Genomic DNA, 17413 nt, shown 5'->3' with positions numbered 1-17413 from the left:
AGATGGAGAGATACTTCTCTTCCTCCATGTGAGCCATCTCCTGTCCAGTTGAATGATAAGCCAGGCCCTTCCCAGGCTGTGCCTGCAGCTAGTTCTTCACCACCTTAATATCCACTGGGATGGGGTTGGAAGGGGAGTGGAGAGTGCCTGGGCATCCTATGAAGACAGGCTGAGCTGGGATTGTTCAGCCTGCAGAAAAGAATGCTCTAGGGACATCTTATAGCAGCATTCCAGTACCTGAAGGGCCTACAGGAAGGCTGGGGAGGGACTTTTTACAACAGCATGGAGTGATAGGATGAGGAAGAAAGGTTTTTAACTGAAAGAGGGTACATTTAGATTAGACATTAGGAAGAAATGCTTCACTGTGAGGGTGGTGAGACCGTAGAACAGATTGCCCAGGGAAGTTGTGGATATCCCATCTCTGGAAGTGTTCAAGGCCAGGCTAGAAGGGGCTAGAAGCAACCTGGTCTAGCAGAAGGTGTCTCTGCCCATGGCAGAGGGGTTGAAATTAGATGATCTTTAATGTCCCTTCCAACCCAAATTATTCTATGATTCTATGATTGCTCAGGCTAGGCAGGTTTTGGCAAGTTGGGCATGGTCTGCTGGCCCAGGATTCCTTCACTGACATCCCACTGCCTTTCTGGAAGTAGTTGGAGATTTGAGAGTGGTGGGGAGTAAGGGAGAGCAGGAATGCGCCATGTTACTGCAACTCCACAGCACCCCAGGGGATGAGAAGATGTGGCCTGTAGTCAGCTGTAGCCCCGTGTCCTTGGACCTGCCTTTGCAGCCAGCACATCCCAGCCTCTCACTCGAGTCTTTTCTGCCCCCCTCTGCTGTGCAGACCCTCAACTGTGTCAACCCTGAGAACGAGAATGCCCCAGAGATCCCTGTCAAGGTGCTGAACTGCGACACCATCACACAGGTGAAAGAGAAGCTGTTGGATGCTGTCTACAAGGGGGTGCCTTATTCCCAACGACCTAAAGCTGGAGACATGGACCTGGGTAAGAGAGAGGCCAGGCACTTCCCTATGGGGAGCAGGGTAATGACTAAGAGCATAAGTGCCAAAGAAGCTGTTCAAGGCAGGAAAATCCACATCTCCTACAGGAGAAGGGACCTGGCAGGACCAGAGCATTTGTGCTTGTCCAGTCCGGTTTTCTGTGGTGGTGGCACTGACTGCGTGGGCCATGCCAGTAGAAAGAATGGGGAACAGAGCCTCCTTGGCTCTGGCTCTGAACACCATATTGGTAGTCATCAGTCCTGGGGTTCAGAAGGTTGTGGGAGGGCTCTTTTGTTGATGCCCACACCTTGCTCCTACCCTCATCTCAGCTCTGTGCTCCTATTCCCTCTAACCATGAACCCTTCTCCCTCTTGGGGACAGAGTGGCGGCAGGGCAGGATGGCCCGGATCATACTGCAAGATGAAGATGTCACCACAAAGATTGACAATGACTGGAAGAGGCTAAACACCCTGGCCCATTACCAGGTAAGACTGTCCATGGTGGAGAGCACTGAGCAGTCACCAGCTGCTTTGCGCTTGAGCATCTTTTCTCCCTCCTTGGCTTGGTCAGAGCTTGGGCTCAGCTCTCCAGACCAAGCTGCTCATGCAGGGGTAAGACCAGGAGATCTGCAGTCACTTCTCTGCCGGGGACCTATGTGTATGATCTTTCTGTTCAAGGAAGCACAAAATGGGCCATCTCCAGGACTTGTAGAGGCTGTTTTCTGCTCTGACCTTGCCTTGCAATTTTCATACCAAGGTTTCTGGTGTATTTCTGTTCTGACCCCTTCCCCTGAGCACCAGCTCAGATGGATATGTAGGTCTCCTTTGCTGGAGATGGATGTCCATGGGATGAAGTGCTGTGTAGTTTCATCTCTCCTGGGCTTGTTTCTCCCTGCTGTGGGGCTGTTCCTCCTGTGCCTCTCTGGTATCTCAGCCTGCTCACACCATCTCTGCCCCCAGGTGACGGATGGCTCCTCAGTAGCCCTGGTGCCCAAGCAGAACTCTGCATACAACATCTCCAACTCCTCTACCTTCACCAAGTCCCTCAGTAGATACGGTGAGTGCATGGGGCATCCTCTGCTGTGCTGGCAGGTGAGGCAGCACTGGGCTGGTCTTGCAGAACAAAGCACAGAGCAGGTGGCTGTGGCTCACACGAACAAGGTCCTCCCAACCCTTGGCTCTTCTGCACCACACTTTATTCTGGTGTTGGAGAGGGAACAGGTGCCCTCAGAGCCATCTCTTTTTGCAGCATGTCAGACCTGGGGGAAAAAGATGTGTCACAAAGGGGTCCCCTTCCTTTTATTTCCCTGAAATCTAATTAAAATAGTCAGATAAGCTCTTTGTACTAAAATGAGCAGAACTGAGGACTCTACTGAACATGCTGGCAAATGTACTTTGCAAGGGAATGGTGTGTTCAGCTCAGACTGACACAGGAGGCATTTGTGATCCTGGCAGCTGTGATACGAGCAGGACAAGCCTCTGTTGAAACCCTTCCATGATAGTCCTGCCTCCTGTACGTCAGCCAGGCTTGGGCATAGCCCAGCAGGCTGTGAGTACAATCCCAGCAGAGCTCCCAGTCCATGATGGCTGCAGGGACTGGATCCCAAAGCTTCCATTTCGTGGGCGTGATGTGCCATGAAACCATGGTGCAGGGAGAGAGGGGCAGAGGGGCTGGTGGTAAGGCAGAGGTGGGCAGGGTATGAGTGTCCCCTGTCCTTGGTGCTTGCAGAGAGCATGCTGAGGACAGCCAGCAGCCCCGACAGCCTGCGCTCTCGGACCCCCATGATCACCCCTGACCTGGAGAGTGGCACCAAGCTCTGGCACCTGGTGAAGAACCATGACCACATGGACCAGAGGGAGGGCGACCGGGGCAGCAAGATGGTCTCTGAAATCTACCTGACCCGTCTGTTAGCCACCAAGGTATGGCATGGGGACACAAAGCTGCCCCCTGGCTTTTCAGATCTGGATGGGGAAGGGTAGTGGTTTGGGTTGTCCAGAAATTGGTAAGCACTGCTTTTTTGTTAGCCTTCTGCTTCAGCACAGGGGGAGCTATTCTTTAGGTCTCTTTCCTGAGCTGGAGGTGATGGTTTTGTGTGTCAGTGCCCTCAGTGAATATTCCTTGAGTGGATTTTCCTATTTGCTCCTTGCACTCTTTGACATTTTTACTGTTCCCTGTGTCCTTGAGCAGCTGCTGGACTACAAAGTCGAGAGGCACCTCATCCCCTTTGGTGTTTGGGATAAAGCTGCAAAATCAGTGATGTGGGAAGGGTAATTATTTGGGGCATTTGACATTGCAGCAGGTTCCCCTTCCTTCAGAACATATAAAACCTTTTGTGGTGCAAAGCAGGTGCTGTGTGTCTGAGATGTCCCCAGAGGGGTTATAGGAATAGAGGTGAAGTTGCTTTAAAGGCTGACCTTAGTTAAAGGCTCATCTCTCTGCTGGCACTGGTTGTTGCTGAGTGTCCCTTTCTCTCTTTCTCCTCTTCAGGGCACCCTGCAGAAGTTTGTGGATGACCTGTTTGAGACCATCTTCAGCACAGCACATCGTGGGAGCGCGCTGCCCCTCGCCATCAAGTACATGTTTGATTTCCTGGATGAACAAGCTGATAAGCATCAGATCAATGATTACGATGTCAGGCACACCTGGAAGAGTAACTGGTAATGGAGAGGGGCAGTGGGACTGGGGGTAATGATATCACAGCTAACAATACTTCCTACCCCTTCCACAGGGAGCAGAAATATGTCCCTGGAAATGTTCCAAGACAAGAGAGGCCCATATCTCTGTATTTTGGCTGTGGGTAAATCCCTTACATGCCTTCCTGCAGCAGAAAAAATCCCAGGAATGTAGTGCTCCCTCTGACCCTTCCATCCCCACATCCCTGGCACCGCGCTCCCCCTCACGGCCGCAGTCAGCCGAGGAGCACAGCAGCTCTGGTCCTTCTCACCTTGGGCAAACGCTGTTTGGGCTTCTCCATCTTCTGGCCTCCTCCAGAGATGCCAGCTCCAATTCTCATCTCCACTGTTCTAAAGGTGTTTCCACCCTCCCTCCCATCACTCCACTGAGCGTGTGCAAATGAAGTCGGCATAAAGCCCTGTGTGTCCCCTCCCTAACCTCGCCCGCAGAGCCAGCCCATCACCTCTGCTAATTGCTCTCTGAAAGGCAGGCTGGAGTGGCTGAGGAGACCTCCATAAGTGCCATGCTGGGACCAGGGCTCGAGCAGGCGTTGGCTCCTGCTCCACAGCCCCCCTCGGCATTTTTCTTTTCTGCTGCCTCACTGATTTCATCTCTCTGATCTTGCTGTTACTGGAGACGGGTACGTACATTCCCGTGTCTGGCATTTGTTAAATGGCAGCCAAATTGCTTTTGTATAGTTCAGTAACTGTTGGCAATTAGCAGGGCAGGAAAAGAAACATTTTTAAATGGAGATGTGAGAGCGCGGAAGTGCTTGGAACTGATTTATAACTCAGCTTTCTATATTAAAAGAAGGAGCAAAAAGGCAAGAGAGGGAAAAAAAAAAAGCCCCGCTCCACAGGGGCTGGGCTTGCAGGCTCCTGCATACTAATGCCTGTGCTTATCTCTGGGCACTAATTCGATGTGTGGAGCTAATTTCTTGAGGCCGTTCCCTTCACAAATGAAATATGTACATGCACCCGGTACCCTCATTAGGGAAGTCCTGGGAAACGAAGTGTGTTTTGTCTAAGATAAAAGCATTTGCTGCGTGTTGGTGCTGAGGGATGACAGAGCAGAGAGGCTGTCTGATGGGGGGGTAGGCCCTGAGATGCTCCTGGGAGTGGAGAGGGGCAGCAGGATCAGGAAATGGATCTGTGGAGTGTGGCACGTGTGTCAGTGTACAGCAAACATCCAGTCGGTGGCTGGCCAGGAGACCTGCTGCCTCAGCAGCTGAGAGCTCTATTTCCAGCATCTGAGGCTGCCTAAATTCTCCTCTGGTGTTAAATATGCTAATGAATCCCTTGAGGAGTCCAGTTAACTCCCTTCTCCAACACAGAAGATGTGTGAAATACCACACAGGGCCTTTGAAGGGATTATTGATGTGAGAGAAGGGAATGGTACCTGGTTTGACCCATGGCTCAGCAAGGGCTCTCCAGTTTGACTGGATCCTTGGAGAAACCACAGAACTGTGCTGCCCTGATTTGCCTTTGGAGATGTTGGCAGTGCTGAGGAATTTCTCCATGGAGAGCTGTGGCCATGTGGGGGTGGGCAGAGGGGAGTGGCCAGGTTGTTTGGATCACTGGGGTGCTGGGAGAAAAACCTGCCCAATTCTGGGTCATACAGGGCTCCTTTTCCACAACTAGAGTTGCGTGTGTGTGCCAGCTGCCCTGGAGGGCTTGGTGTTCAGGTGCTGACTTCAGTTTCATTTATCCCACAGTCTACCTCTACGTTTTTGGGTGAATGTGATAAAGAACCCCCAGTTTGTGTTCGACATTCACAAGAACAGTATTACTGATGCCTGCCTATCCGTGGTGGCTCAGACATTCATGGACTCCTGCTCAACTTCTGAGCACAAGCTGGGAAAAGACTCTCCCTCCAACAAACTACTGTATGCCAAGGACATCCCCAACTACAAGAGCTGGGTAGAAAGGTGAGTAGAATTGGCAATGGCTCCTTGCTTCACCTGGAGGATTTACAGTGGAGATTGTGTGTGTGGGGACTTGGGTTGTTGAGAAGTCTCCTCTTGGCAACTGTCTGAAGAGGGACCATACTCATGATTGTGGAAGGTGATACTCTTGTTTGGGAGATGATGCTTTCTGGTGATTCTTTCCTGCAATGAGTTTGCAATGATTGTTTGGCAGAGTTATTTATGACTTGCTTAAGGGGTGCTAAAAGCAACCTCCACTTTTAGGTTGTCTGATGTTTTTCTTTTGTAAAAACTTGGTCTGTGTGGGAGGATTGCTAACAAATCCCTTGATTGCTTTCCAAGAGCAGTGAGAAGTCAGCCTTGGACTAGAGAAGTGACTTTTTTGTACCACGACAATACACGCAGGTTTTGCTGAAATGGTTGAAAATTACCATTTTGTGTCTCTCATCCATCTCACCCAGGATCCTGATGAGAGCACATGATCTGTAGTCAGTGCTTGGGCTGCAGTCGCTGTGCTGAGGAGCAGGTCCCCTGACTCCTTCCAACACCCTCCAGGTTCACTGTGAGCTGACGAGAGACATCCTTCCGTCCTGCTGAATTAATGCAGTGTTAAAAGTTCAGGGCTTGAATGCTACTGATTGCAAATTGATGTGCTCAGGCATAATGCTGTGTTTAGCTTTATCCTTTTGGGAGAGAAACCTAGGAGATGTCCTCCAAAGCCCTCCAAACAGAGCTACTCTTAAAATGTTGCCGTCTTGTAAAGTGGGACTTCATCAAGCTTAAAAAATGGCAGATTTCAGGTTGCTGATGCAACTTCCCCTTGTGCTGATTAGCTGTGCTATAAATCATGCTTTTGTTGTGTTGTTTTGTTTTTTTTTAAACTGAGGACCCTTCCCTTTTTCAGCATCTAGACCAGGTATGGAATGAACAAAATGAAAGATGTCCAGGCAACAATGAGTGTCATATTCTCTAGTTTGCAAGCATGAAACTTTGTAGCCTAAATCATCCTTTGGGTACTTGCTTGTACACAGTTGCTTTTGTTGAACAGTTTGCATGGCTGATGATTTGCAGGCCCATACAAAGACAAGCTTCTTCCCTCGAGGAAGATAGAGCTTGGATCAGAAGAAGAGGTGCCCCTGAAAAATGATGGCTGAGGTGAGAGATGACCTGCATCGTAATAGGAGAAAATTCTTTGTGGGGGCTGCAGGGGGCTTTGGAGTGGAGTCCCGTAGGAACGTCATAAACTTCCTAAGGTGGATTTCTCAGATCTTGCCATCTCTGTGACAAAAATACTCAGCAGTGTGTGTGCCTGGAGAAAAAATAGGTTTAAAACCATTCCAGGGAGAAACACTGGTCTTGACATGCTGTGTCCCTGGGGGGGAACGTGGGAGATCTCACTGGTGACAGATGTTCTTCCATTGCTCACAGCCGGGATGGACCCAGAGGCAGCCGAGCAGAGGGCAGAGCTGCTCTGGGGGGGTGACAGAGGTGTCTGTGTCTGGGCAGGGTGTGACTGTGTCTCCCACTGTTCCTTTACTGTGGAGACTTATGGTGTAATGGGCATTTCTGGCTTTTGGCACAGTTGTGGTGGTAAAGCTTTGCAGAGGCGGGATGGGAGGGTGGCTGAGCGGGACTGCTAGTCCCAACAGCAGGTCTGTCTGCCGCCGTCATTCAGGCACCAGCTGAAAAAAGGACACCCTGCCAATCTGAGGCAGGAATAGCACAGGGAAGGGTTGGGGAGGTGATGAGCCTGGGGAAACCTAAGAGTACTGTTGCTGGGGCCATGGCTGTGGTAGGTGTCCTCTGGAAATGGTAGTTGTGACTGGGATCTTGGTCCACAGGAGCTGTGCACACTTGTACAGAAAACTGATGGTTTCCTGTCATCTTTTGTGTCGCTATAAAACCCAGAATGTGAAACTGCTGCATGTTACCTAGACATCTTGTTGTGGCAGCCATAAAAGCTGCTTCTTCAGCAACTCTCTCTTGTACATTGATCTCCCACAGGGAGTCCCTTCCCACAGGGGCCTTCACCTGCAGGGTTAGAGGGTTGCCAAAATGATCTCTATGGGGTTTTTTTGCTAACCAAAGCTGTCTGGTATTGAAAATATTTGGCATATTGTCCTTAATATTACTCAGCACGGGTAGAAGTAGTATCAGCTTTAGGAGATGTTGCTGTGGGAGTGATCTCTTGACCCACATATCGGATCTGTTGATGCCTGGTTTAGTCAGAGATCCTCATCTCAGATCACTGCTCTCTTGGCAGCATCTAGGAAATCTCTGGCATCGTTTTCTGGGTGTGAATGAGATTCTGTAAAAACTACCCAAGTATTTTAACAGTAGCTGAGTTCAGCACCATGGGATGGAGTGGATCCTCATATTAATCTCCTCAAGTGGTCGTCTCCCTGCCATCTGCTCCTATCCAAGTGCTTCAGCCATGTTCCACCTCAGCGTTTGGCTGATGATGCTAATGATGCTAGTCACTGTACCAGAAACTTCTCTGAGTAGTTTGAGGAGTCATGAGGAGTAAAGTAAACCTGGGAGAGACTGGCACTCTGTATTTCCAGGTGGTGGGAGCACCCAGGGCTCGTTTGCTGTGGGTAGGCCTGTGGACAAAACCCTGGTTTCCAAAAGGACCTCAGCAGATATTCCAGTGCTGCATCTGCTTGGTGTAACACTCCTCCTGCAACAGGATGCTGTGGCTTTGATCTCCCTGGATTTTTATGAATATCCTGTTAGATATTCTGTTTTCCCACTGTGATTCTGGACTGTATAACCCTGTGTCTGGGTTTCCCTATATTTGCTGAGCACATCAGTGAGGCAGCTATGGGAGGGGACTGCAAATCTTAAGGTGTCCTAAGAAATATAAGGTAGACTCTTGCTGGTAACAACCTTCAGAGAAACACAGGAAGGAAGGAAAGCACCGAGACATTTGGCCCAGGCATGCCCTAAGACATCAGCTACCTCCTCTGCTGCCCGGGATCCCTGATTTCAGATGTATCTGCAGAACCTTGTTTTTTGCTGAAAGTGAAAATTCCTCATAGCTTTTTGGTGAGCAGTAACTTCTGAGCTCCTGGCTCAGAAGTGGGTGGCCTGGGCAGTGCTCCATCAGCAGCATGTTGCTAATAATGCTGGCTGTTCCACAAAGTGCTCAGACCTCTCTGTGAGTGACTGCTCCTCACCTTGCCTCTCCAGAGGCTGTTCTCAGGTGGGGGCTCATCCCCTTCAGTCTGTCCCTACTTCCGACCCACTCTTCTGTTTTTCCCTTGCAGATATTATGCAGATATTGCTAAAATGCCAGCGATCAGTGACCAGGACATGAGTGCGTACCTGGCGGAGCAGTCGCGGTTACACCTCAGCCAGTTCAATAGTATGAGCGCGCTGCACGAGATCTACTCCTACATCACCAAGTACAAGGATGAGGTAAGATGTGGTGATGGGGAGTCAAGCTTGGCTGCAAGCTGTGTCCCGTCCTCTCATTTGTGCAGTCTCCATGATTTTTCCTGTAGAAAAACACCCTGTGAAATGCAGGAGGGCAACGTAGCCTGTGCTTGTGCTGGGGTTGGCTGGGAAGAAGAGGTCTGGGAGGCATGGAACTGGGCTCTGGTGTAGGCAGTGCTTTGTTCCCTGTATTTTCTGCAGTGAGTAATGTGGGAAACACCTACTTTTCTAATCTTTTGGCATGTGAGCTCCCCAGAGCTGCAGAGTTTGGGGTGTTGTCTTAGTGTGCCTTCCCTCTCGCCTTTCCTATCCACAAACCCGGCACCATGGTGGTACCAACACTGTGATTATACAGGCAGTATCTGGCTCCACTCCCTGGGGTTGCTAGAGGATGTGAGGACCCTGTTAGTGCTTGCTCTGTGAACATCAGGGAGGGTGGTTAAAAACCCCTCTGTTGTAATTTATACAAATTAACTTCATAAAGCACTGCTCAAATCCACATCCTGCATCTTTTTATTAAAGCAATAAAATATGTAACTATGGTAAAATATGGATCTATACATATAACATGATAGTATAGGCTTTATTGTCCCAATAAAGCGGACTGACAACTGTGGCTTATTTAGATGACAGAGTGTCAGAATATCTCCTTACTTGGAGAGAGCTGGGAGAGCTGGCCTCTTGCCCTCCAGGGAGAGGAAATGGGGTCCCCATTGTACTCTGCAGCAATGCTGTGAGGCATCTCCCAGCGCTGCTGAGGTGTGAATTCTGGGAGTCCAGGGGCAGATCATAGCAGACCTGGCCCGTGGGTGTAAAGCCTGCACTGGGACTGTGGTGACCAAAATCCTCATAGAGCTGGGTGCTTTGCAGGAGTGAGGAAAAGGAGAAGGGCCTGGCTTTCCTACGGGTATGGGAGGAAAACGTGGAGCTTGGGAAGGCACTGTGTGGTGGTCACTGCATGGCTGGTGACCATGCTGGTGGGACCTCTGTGCTGCTCCCCAAACAACTTACGATGGCATATCCAGAACACCCCCCCTCTATGTGATGAGTTGGCTCTGAAGGGTTTTTGGGGGTTTTACAGTTTGTCTAACAACTCTGAGGCTACCATGAGGGTGGGACAGGAGCAGTTTGGAGGATCTAGACCTGCTGCAGTGCAGCCATCATCCTTCAGCCATCATCAGAGTCTTGCTTCCTCCAGGCTAAAAGTCCTTCAAGCTTCAAATAGATCCTCCAAGTCCTGGGCAAGAGCAGGGAGGGGACTATGTGGCATTAATGAGCTGTCCTTTAGAGGCTCAGGTCCTCTTCTTGCCCACTAATGGCAGTCTGACATCTGTTGAGTGTCTTTTTGTCACCCGCTCTCCAAACATTACAAGTGTGTTCACAGCTCTCAGGAACTTCTTTTATTATTTGTAATGGGATTAATAAATCGCAGCTGTTCCCTTTGTTTGTTTTCATTCATTAAGCACAATTATATGCAGCCCGATTGCACCCTCTTTGATGCAAAATGGGAGAGAATAATTTTTCCTGTTGTTCAGTGCAATAATATGCTGTCATTGGCTGTGAATGAAAATCATAATTAATTTTCATTTTGGTACTTGCATCTTGGTAATCAATGGTCCTGGCTCCTTACAGCAGGTGACAAACCTGGGTCTCTGTCTACACTCAGCCCAGGTTTCCCTTGACTGCATTGTTTCCATAAGGCTGAGATAAAAGAGGAGCAAATAATTCAGGGGCAGGTTGTGAGTCTTTGGATACCTCAGCATCCTGGGATACATAGCTGTCTTATTGGAGAGGTAGGTGAGGGGAATAGGTTCCTCTTCCACTTCTCTGACCCATCTCATTTGGTTCCAGTTCAGCCACCTTTCAGACATGTGGGCTTTTGATGTCTGCATGAGTGTTGTTTTAGTTACTTTACCCTGTGTGTAGTGTGAGGCCTGACAGTGGCTGCAGAGATGGATGGTGGGGGAGTGTCCCCAGTGGCAGGTTTGTGGCAGAATCTATGAGCTCTCACAAGTCCAACTGCAGCCCAGGGCTGTTGCTGCCAGAGGAGGTAAATCAGATGAGCCTGCCTCTCGCTGGCCAATTTTCCCCTCCTCAGGAGCTGATGCCGGTGTTGAGGTGCAGTGTTCCCCCTTCCTTTGGGAATAGATTCCCCATCAGGCATCTCCTACTGCCTCAGCAGACAGGGACCAGCCTGGTCCTGTCCCAAAAAGCCTTGTGGAGAGCCAGTGTGTTGGCGGCTGGAGGCTGGTGCAGGGCAGTGTGGTGGATGCTGCACAGTCCAGCCCCGCGCGTTGCTCCACAACCTGCCTGCGCTGCAGCAGCTCTTAATCAAAGGGAGCTGATTCCCCATTAAGAAGTTACCTGTAGGGCTCCTGATGGACTTTGCCTGCCTCCTAGTAAGTCTATTAATTATACAACAGTTTGTTTCCAATTATGCAGCCAATGAAATGGTTAATCAAGTCCCCTTTGACGGATGCCTTGATATTTAATTGCAAAAAATTTGCTCTCTCAACTAGCTCACCCGAGGAGATGAGATTTCTGTCAGGTTTGGTTTTTTAAATCAGCTTTTCTGCTCTGCTGGCATGATGTGAGGGAGACGAGGCTGCTGGGAGGGCAACTGCCCCTTCATTTTACGCTTCATTACTTCCCTTCTCCCCTTTCTGAGTCTCATCCTCCACCCCCTCCTTCTCCAGCCCTGCAGGCATGGCTGCATCCAGCCCAGGGCAGAGGACAGTCCCTTCGCCCTGCGATCTGCCATCATGGCCAGGAGCTTGTTTAGAGAAAGGGGATTTCTGCAGAGGAAAGCCATGCTTGGATGGCTGGAGGTGCACCCCTTGCACAGAACTGTGGGCTCCCAGTGAGGCAGGCTTTGCTGGTGCATCCATCTGGTGTTCCCCTCCGTCACCCTAGTGTCCCTCAGTTGTGCACCCTGGGGAGAGATGAGCCAGGTTTTGGTGCTGGTGGCAACTGAAGCCTCACGGGTTTGGACTTCCTCTGTTTGTGGAACCAGTTTTCTGCCTCCCTCGCACGTTGGAGAGTTGTTGGAGTCACAGACATGGTGGGAAGGTGATGTTGTGTTGGTTTTGGGGTACACCCTCCATTTGATGATGGATGTTTGCTTTCTTTATTTCCCCATGTGCAAGTTGGCTTCTCCTTAGTATGAAGCAGGTCCCTGGTGTCACTGCAGCCCCTTGAGGGTCACAGGGGGCTCTGCCTCTGGGGTGGCAGCACTCAGGGCAGTGTCCTCCACCTCGTGCCTCCTTTGACTCTTTCCTGACTCTGTAAGGGACAGGACCAAAGCCATGTCACTTCCCATGGTTTGTGCCCCAATGCCATCAATGAGCCAGCACATCCACGTGGGCAACGAGGAGCCACTTGGGATGGGAAGGCATCTCCTCACTCTCTCTTCTCCCCTCTCTCCCCCAGATTTTAGCTGCTTTGGAGAAGGATGAGCAGGCCCGGAGGCAGCGGCTGAGGAGTAAGCTGGAGCAGGTGATCGACACAATGGCCTTAAGCAGCTGAGAGGGCAGTGCCAGCACCCCGGGCAGGGGCACAGGAGGGAGGGCCGGCCAGCGGCAGCCACGGGCAGAAGACGACTTTGGGGCTGGGGCTGGATGGACCCGTGGGATCCCCCGCGTGCTGCCCATGGACTAACAAGGAAACCTCGCGCTTTAGCGAAAACAACCACATAAAATAAATCCACAAATCCCAACGACAGCAGCAACATCGATAACTATCCTCCCCCCCACCCCTCGACACTCACAGAACCCCCTGATCCCACCAGGATGCAGCAGGGACCTTGCAGAGAGGGGAGGTGGAGTAGAAGGGGTTCTCCTGCCCCATGGACCCGCTGGGCACCCCTTGCCTGGGCAGAGCCCCTGAGCCCACGAGGAAGGAGGGACGGGACCGCGGGGCTTTCTAGGACGGCGTTTGGATGTTGTTGTTTCTTTGGTGGAGGGAGGGTGGGTGGGCTCCTGTTTTTACTGTACTTGACTTGCTCTCCCCAACTGGCCTCCCCCTCTCCTCCTCCTCCTCCTACTCTCTCTTTTTCTGTCTCTCCCCACTTCTCTCTCTCTCTCTGGCCTTCTGCCACTAGTGTTAACTGCTATATTTGCACAATTTACGTGAGGCAAACAAAATTTTTAATTTAAAGGGGGAAAAAAAATTATAACAAAAAATGGGAGGGGAAAGAAAAATTTCTAAATTTTTGCAACAAACTGGCAAAAAGTGGTTTTAAAGAATAAGCTAAAGGACTGATGCTGGGGAGATTTAGGGATGGGGGCAGTAGGGGTGGGCAGGAAAGGGAGAAATCCCTAAGCTTTGATATTTCTTAAAATACGTCCTGTGCCATGTTTTATTTGAATGTTGTTTAGTGCGGAAAAAAAAAATAGGAAAAAAAAGATGAGAGTTCTTATTTAAATGCTGCTGGAGTGGTTCTGGAGGTCACGATTGGAGAGGAAGAGATATCCTGAGGTTGTTTTTTCTTTTCCCAAGGGATCACTGAGGGATGATCAGTGTTTTGTTGAGCTCGTCCTTGTTTTCCTGATCCGGTGGCTGCAGGGAGATTTGGGCAGTGCTGCCTGCCCCTGCCTCTCCTGGGCTGATGCTGAGCAGTGGTGGTTGCAGAGGCTTGGGGGCTGTTGGGAGAGTTCGTGGAGAGCCAATCTGGGTTTTTTTGGCAGATTCCCTGGTGTTGGAGCAACCATAGCAAAGTTTTCGTATTTTTTTCCCCCCCCATCATCTTTTTGTGCTGATGCGGGGGAAGGGACCAGGTTCTCAGGAGAAAGAGGAAGCAGCTCCTCCTGACCAGGATTTCCCCTGGCAAAACCCTTTGGGGTGACCAGCCCATGGAGCCAAACGTGTGCAGGTCTTTCTGCCTAAGGCTGACCTTTCTTCTCTGTTCTCCTCCTTTCTCCCCCTTTCTTTCCTTGCTGTCACCCCATTTCTCCTCCACCCTTCTGGGGGTCTCGCTGGAAACCCGAGGTCTCTCCCTTGGCAGCCCCCTTCGAAATGTCAGATCCTTGTGGGTTTGTGCTTTCCAGAAATGAAAAGGTGCCGAATGCTGCCCTGAATGGCAACAGGTGACCAAAAACTTGCAAAAAAAATGAGCAACACCCTTTCCTTTTCTGTAGCAAGAGCTCCCGTTGCTGCCTGGGCCACGGCAGACGGGGCCAGACTCTGCCAGGAGCAGGTGGCTGTTGAAATCCAAGTGGAAAAAAGCCCAGCTGATTTCTAGCCGTTCCCTTAAATTGCAAGTTAAGGGGGGAGAGGGAGAAATAATGAAGTTTTTAATTAAAAAAAAAATAATAATAAAAGTGTGTATATATATATATGTGGTTACAATCTAATTCTCGTGCCCCAGTGGGGTGCTGTATAGTTAACTGAAGGAGAATCGAACCAATATAAATATGAAATGAATTTACACAGCCAGTTAAAACAAAACAAACAACAATTCCAAAAAAAAAAAAAGTATACCAAATGGTCTGGAAGAAATTTCCAAGCTTTTCTCACCATGCAGAACCATCGTTTGAAGCCTGCACATCTCTCATTATGTTGTAATTTTGTTTGGTTTGGTTTTGTTTTAATAAGGAGGGAAAGGAGAAGACGCTGATTGAAAAAAAAAAACACACAACAAACAGCAAACAACCACCAACAAAAAAAAACCCCAACCACAACAGCAAAACTATGTTTGAAAAAGAAATAATTATTATTTCACAAACCTACGAACCCCGAGCTGTCGCTGGATTTCTGAAAGCTGTGGGCTGTTGCATGACTGTGCTAGATTTTAGTCTGAGTTGATCTTTTTAAGAAACAGAAGAAAAAGAAAAACCATAAAACAAAAAAAAACTGCAAGTGTTGAATATTAGAGGTTTGTTTAGACCTGTTATCTATTATTTTTATTTGAAATTAATTTGTCACTTTCTCGTCCAAAAGAAAAAAAAAAAAAGAAAAAAAAAAAAAAGAAGACACAAACAAAGCAAAAAGAAAGACTTCAGAGGTTCACATATCAAATGTGGTACTTGGAGAGCCTTAAAGGACAGCTGTGTGCCCACCTTCCCCGTGCTGGGGCCACCACCAGCTGCTGTCATCTCCCTGGGCACTGCAGTGGGACAGAATCCTCCTGGGGGGTCCCTTGAGGGGTCCTTTGCAGAACTCCCTGCCTCTGTAGTGGGGCGGAGAGGTGCCCGTGGCTCCTTTGGTGCAAGATTGGCCCAAAGCTTCTTCCTCGTGCTGCTGCTGGTGGGGTGACATTGGCAGAGGTGCCTGGAGGATGATGGCCATGCGTTGGTGGTTGTTATGATCCAGTGGAAGGAGAGAGGTGGCTTTGAAGTCTCTATCCGAAAGTGGTGTGGGTCCTACCTGTTGCAGTGGTAAGAGTGTTTTGGGGAACTGTTGTTGAGGGAGCCAAGCGTGTAGATTTTGTGGCAATTGAGAAGAGGTGATGGGACCTTCCCTATTGCTGATTGGAGAGGATGAAGATCTGGTTTTTAAGTGCATCCTCCTGAAGCTTTCCTCGTTGGCAAACGAGGGCTGGAAGCACTGTTAAGAGCAGAGGGTTTATTAGCCTTTTGCTTTCCTGGTAGCAATACAGTGGTTGCTCCCTTGGCCATGCTGGAGGGACAGGCAAGTGTCTTGGTTGTGGTGGGCTTGGGTTGGATCTGGGCAGCAGAGTTCTACAGGGGGGTCATGCCAGGCAGGCTGGCATTGCCATGGTGTGGCTGTACTCTGCTTCCTCTTGCTGAGTCCATGACTATGCTGAGAGCCTGTGGTATGGTCCTGGTGATGGGTTCTTGTTGGCTTCCTCTTGAGGAGATTTGGGGTGTCTGTGGCTTGGTCCACAAAGGATCCCTCCAGCCCCACCCCTCTGGGGTCCCCAAATTGCCTCTAACAGGGAGGGTGGTGGTCAGGGAGGGCATTGCAATGCTACCCACAGTCTCCGGTGCTTCTTGGTGCTACCTTTGCCTTTTGTGTGATGCCCAGCGTCCTTAACCATGCCAGGCAGCTCATCCTCCCTCACCCCAGCCTGGTGGGGGACAGAGCTGGAATGGCAGTCTTGGTCTGACCCTGCCTGGGAGAGAGGAAATGTGGGGAGAGGCTGGGAAGCATTCACAGGACTTCTCTTACCGGCAGTATCGCCTGTGCCCCAAAATGGGGTGAGATGGAGAAGTATCCCCTGCCCTGGGGCTGCATTTCAGGGAGCTCCTGCTCTGCTCCCTGCCCTCTGAGGCAGCCAGACCCCAAAACTGCTCCCTGACTGCTGCAGAAAGCGGGTCCCTCCCTGCCATCCCCCACCCCTCCCCTCAGCTCACATTGCATTTTCTCTTCAGTTTGGGATTCAAAAAAACATGCAGCCCAGCCTGGAAGTGCCCCCCGTGCCTGGCCCTGGTGTCTCACTCTGGATGGAGCCCTGTGCCACCCCTGGGGCTCAGCCTCGGGATGGTGAGCAGGGGGACAACGAGGAGCAGGGTCCCTCTCTGGCTCACTGAGTCCCAACCAAAGCGCACAATGAGCTGTCCTTTAAGAAAGCAGGGGAGGAACCTAACGCAGACCTGGCGAAAGGCAGAGGATTTTCATAGTTTTTAAAAAAATTAAATGGGGAAAAATATAAAAATCCTGGTTACCTTTCTGTGATTGTTTCAGACTTGAAGCAACAGGCCAGCGTGGCTGGTCGAACGCCCTTTGATCATGTAAATATCCTGCTATTTCCTATTTTAATGTTCTTCAGATTTAGTACTTGTAAATAAACACACGCATCAAGGAGAGATTAAACATTTTTTCTAAAGCTGGTGTCTCACCTCTGTTTTTGGGGGTGATGCAGGTGGGAGAGGTGGGTGGATTTGGGAAAGAGTTGTTCCCTGGAGCAGCAGCCAAATCTGCAGCAGCACTGGGGTAGCATGATGAAAAATAGCATCGGGATGGGACAGCATCACTGGGGCCACCAGGTACGTATGTGGGGACAGGAGCACTGAGCTGTGGCTGTTCACAGCCCCAGTGCTGCCCTGGGGGCTGCTCTGGGTGCTTGCAGGGGGATTTGGATGGAGAACGGGTACAGAGTGGGAGGAGGCTTCTCCATCAGCTGCTTTCCTGGGCGGCTTGTGGTGTCCTGTTCTAAACCTCTGGATTTCACTCATCACCTTTGGAAGCACTTGGAGCTGCTGATCAGATGCGGAGGAGCTGAATCCATTGCACTGGCGGCAGAGGTGAGGTGAGCAGAGGTTAGTACCTGCCCAACTGCATTGCTGCTTGACAGGGTCGAAAGCTGCCAAGGGGAGCTGGGACAGCTTTGGTTCTACCTCTGGACTGTCATGGTCCTTCCTCCTGTGGGGACAGAACAGGGTGACAGCACAGTCCTTGGGGATGGGGGGAAGAGGTAAGTG

General features: G+C 50.3%; 1 protein-coding gene across 4 annotated transcripts in view; it reads left to right on the top strand.

Annotated features, from left to right (window-relative positions):
* PLXNA1 (plexin A1) overlaps positions 1–16818 on the top strand; it is a 119258-nt gene extending 102440 nt beyond the window's left edge. For all 4 annotated transcript variants that reach the window (XM_051627384.1, XM_051627382.1, XM_051627381.1 and 1 more), the window contains exons 25-32: positions 842–1001; positions 1379–1482; positions 1957–2053; positions 2726–2916; positions 3485–3654; positions 5385–5597; positions 8864–9014; positions 12462–16818. In XM_051627384.1, the coding sequence (XP_051483344.1) occupies positions 842–1001; positions 1379–1482; positions 1957–2053; positions 2726–2916; positions 3485–3654; positions 5385–5597; positions 8864–9014; positions 12462–12557 (1182 nt within the window). In that variant the 3' untranslated portion in view covers positions 12558–16818. The remainder of the gene's footprint in view (positions 1–841; positions 1002–1378; positions 1483–1956; positions 2054–2725; positions 2917–3484; positions 3655–5384; positions 5598–8863; positions 9015–12461) is intronic.
* The last annotated feature ends 595 nt before the right edge of the window (positions 16819–17413 follow it).

Source organism: Apus apus, chromosome 9 (genome assembly GCF_020740795.1).
Source record: "Apus apus isolate bApuApu2 chromosome 9, bApuApu2.pri.cur, whole genome shotgun sequence".
NCBI lineage: Eukaryota > Metazoa > Chordata > Aves > Apodiformes > Apodidae > Apus > Apus apus.
This window is presented reverse-complemented; position numbering and strand designations above follow the sequence as displayed.